Here is a 704-nt window from a genome sequence, read left to right on the forward strand (position 1 = left end):
CCCCCCCCCCCCCCCGCCTCATTGCGATCCTGCCATTACACCACAGATGACGGCACTCACCTGTACGTCAGCTGACGTTGGCTCCACTTGCGCCCCGTGTGAGCGTACCGTTTTCGGCGCATGTTTGATTTGGCTTGACTGCCAAACTGATCGGGAACACCACACCGCGGTCTCTGCATCCACCTGTTGTGAGAAGTTCCATGATTGGTGGGTCAATGCCCCCAGGGACCCCCCGACCCACCAAGTGACCCCAATCATGTAAGTGCCTCTTACTCTCTGGTGGTCTTGTCCAGTTCCCCGGTGAGAGGGATCCCATAGAACTGCTGCATCTCCATGATGGCCGAGGAAAGGATCTGCGCCGAGCGTAGGGTGGACATCTGGCGGCTGGTTTGGGGGAGGTACCCATAGAGGCGGAGCCAGGCCTGCAAGAGAAACCAATAGAATAAGGACTTCTCTGGGGTCCCAACACCCAGCGCTGGCTATCTGTGACCCCAGTAATTCAATTCTCATCCAACCAGATCACAGACAAAACACATGGGAAGGAACGCCCTCAGAACTGCAGCCAATAGCAAATCAGGGGGAGGGGCACAATACACCCAGGATGGCGGGATACACATGGAGGGAGGTCCTGTACCCCTATAGATAGAATTGTGGGGTCACCATCATTAGAGGGGTCACCATAGGAGGAAGGAGGTCCTGATTCC

At 56.4% G+C, this 704-nt stretch overlaps 1 protein-coding gene across 1 annotated transcript in view; it reads right to left on the minus strand.

Moving 5' to 3' along the window:
- The window catches only part of MMP15 (matrix metallopeptidase 15), a 9,332-nt gene that overhangs the window by 6,426 nt on the left and 2,202 nt on the right, over window positions 1-704 (minus strand). Inside the window, exons 2-3 of the mRNA XM_072422389.1 lie at window positions 274-422; window positions 61-183 (exon numbers count right to left, since the gene is read on the minus strand). Coding sequence (XP_072278490.1) covers window positions 61-183; window positions 274-422 — 272 coding nt within the window. The remainder of the gene's footprint in view (window positions 1-60; window positions 184-273; window positions 423-704) is intronic.

This window comes from Pyxicephalus adspersus, chromosome 9 (assembly GCF_032062135.1).
Source record: "Pyxicephalus adspersus chromosome 9, UCB_Pads_2.0, whole genome shotgun sequence".
Lineage (NCBI taxonomy): Eukaryota > Metazoa > Chordata > Amphibia > Anura > Pyxicephalidae > Pyxicephalus > Pyxicephalus adspersus.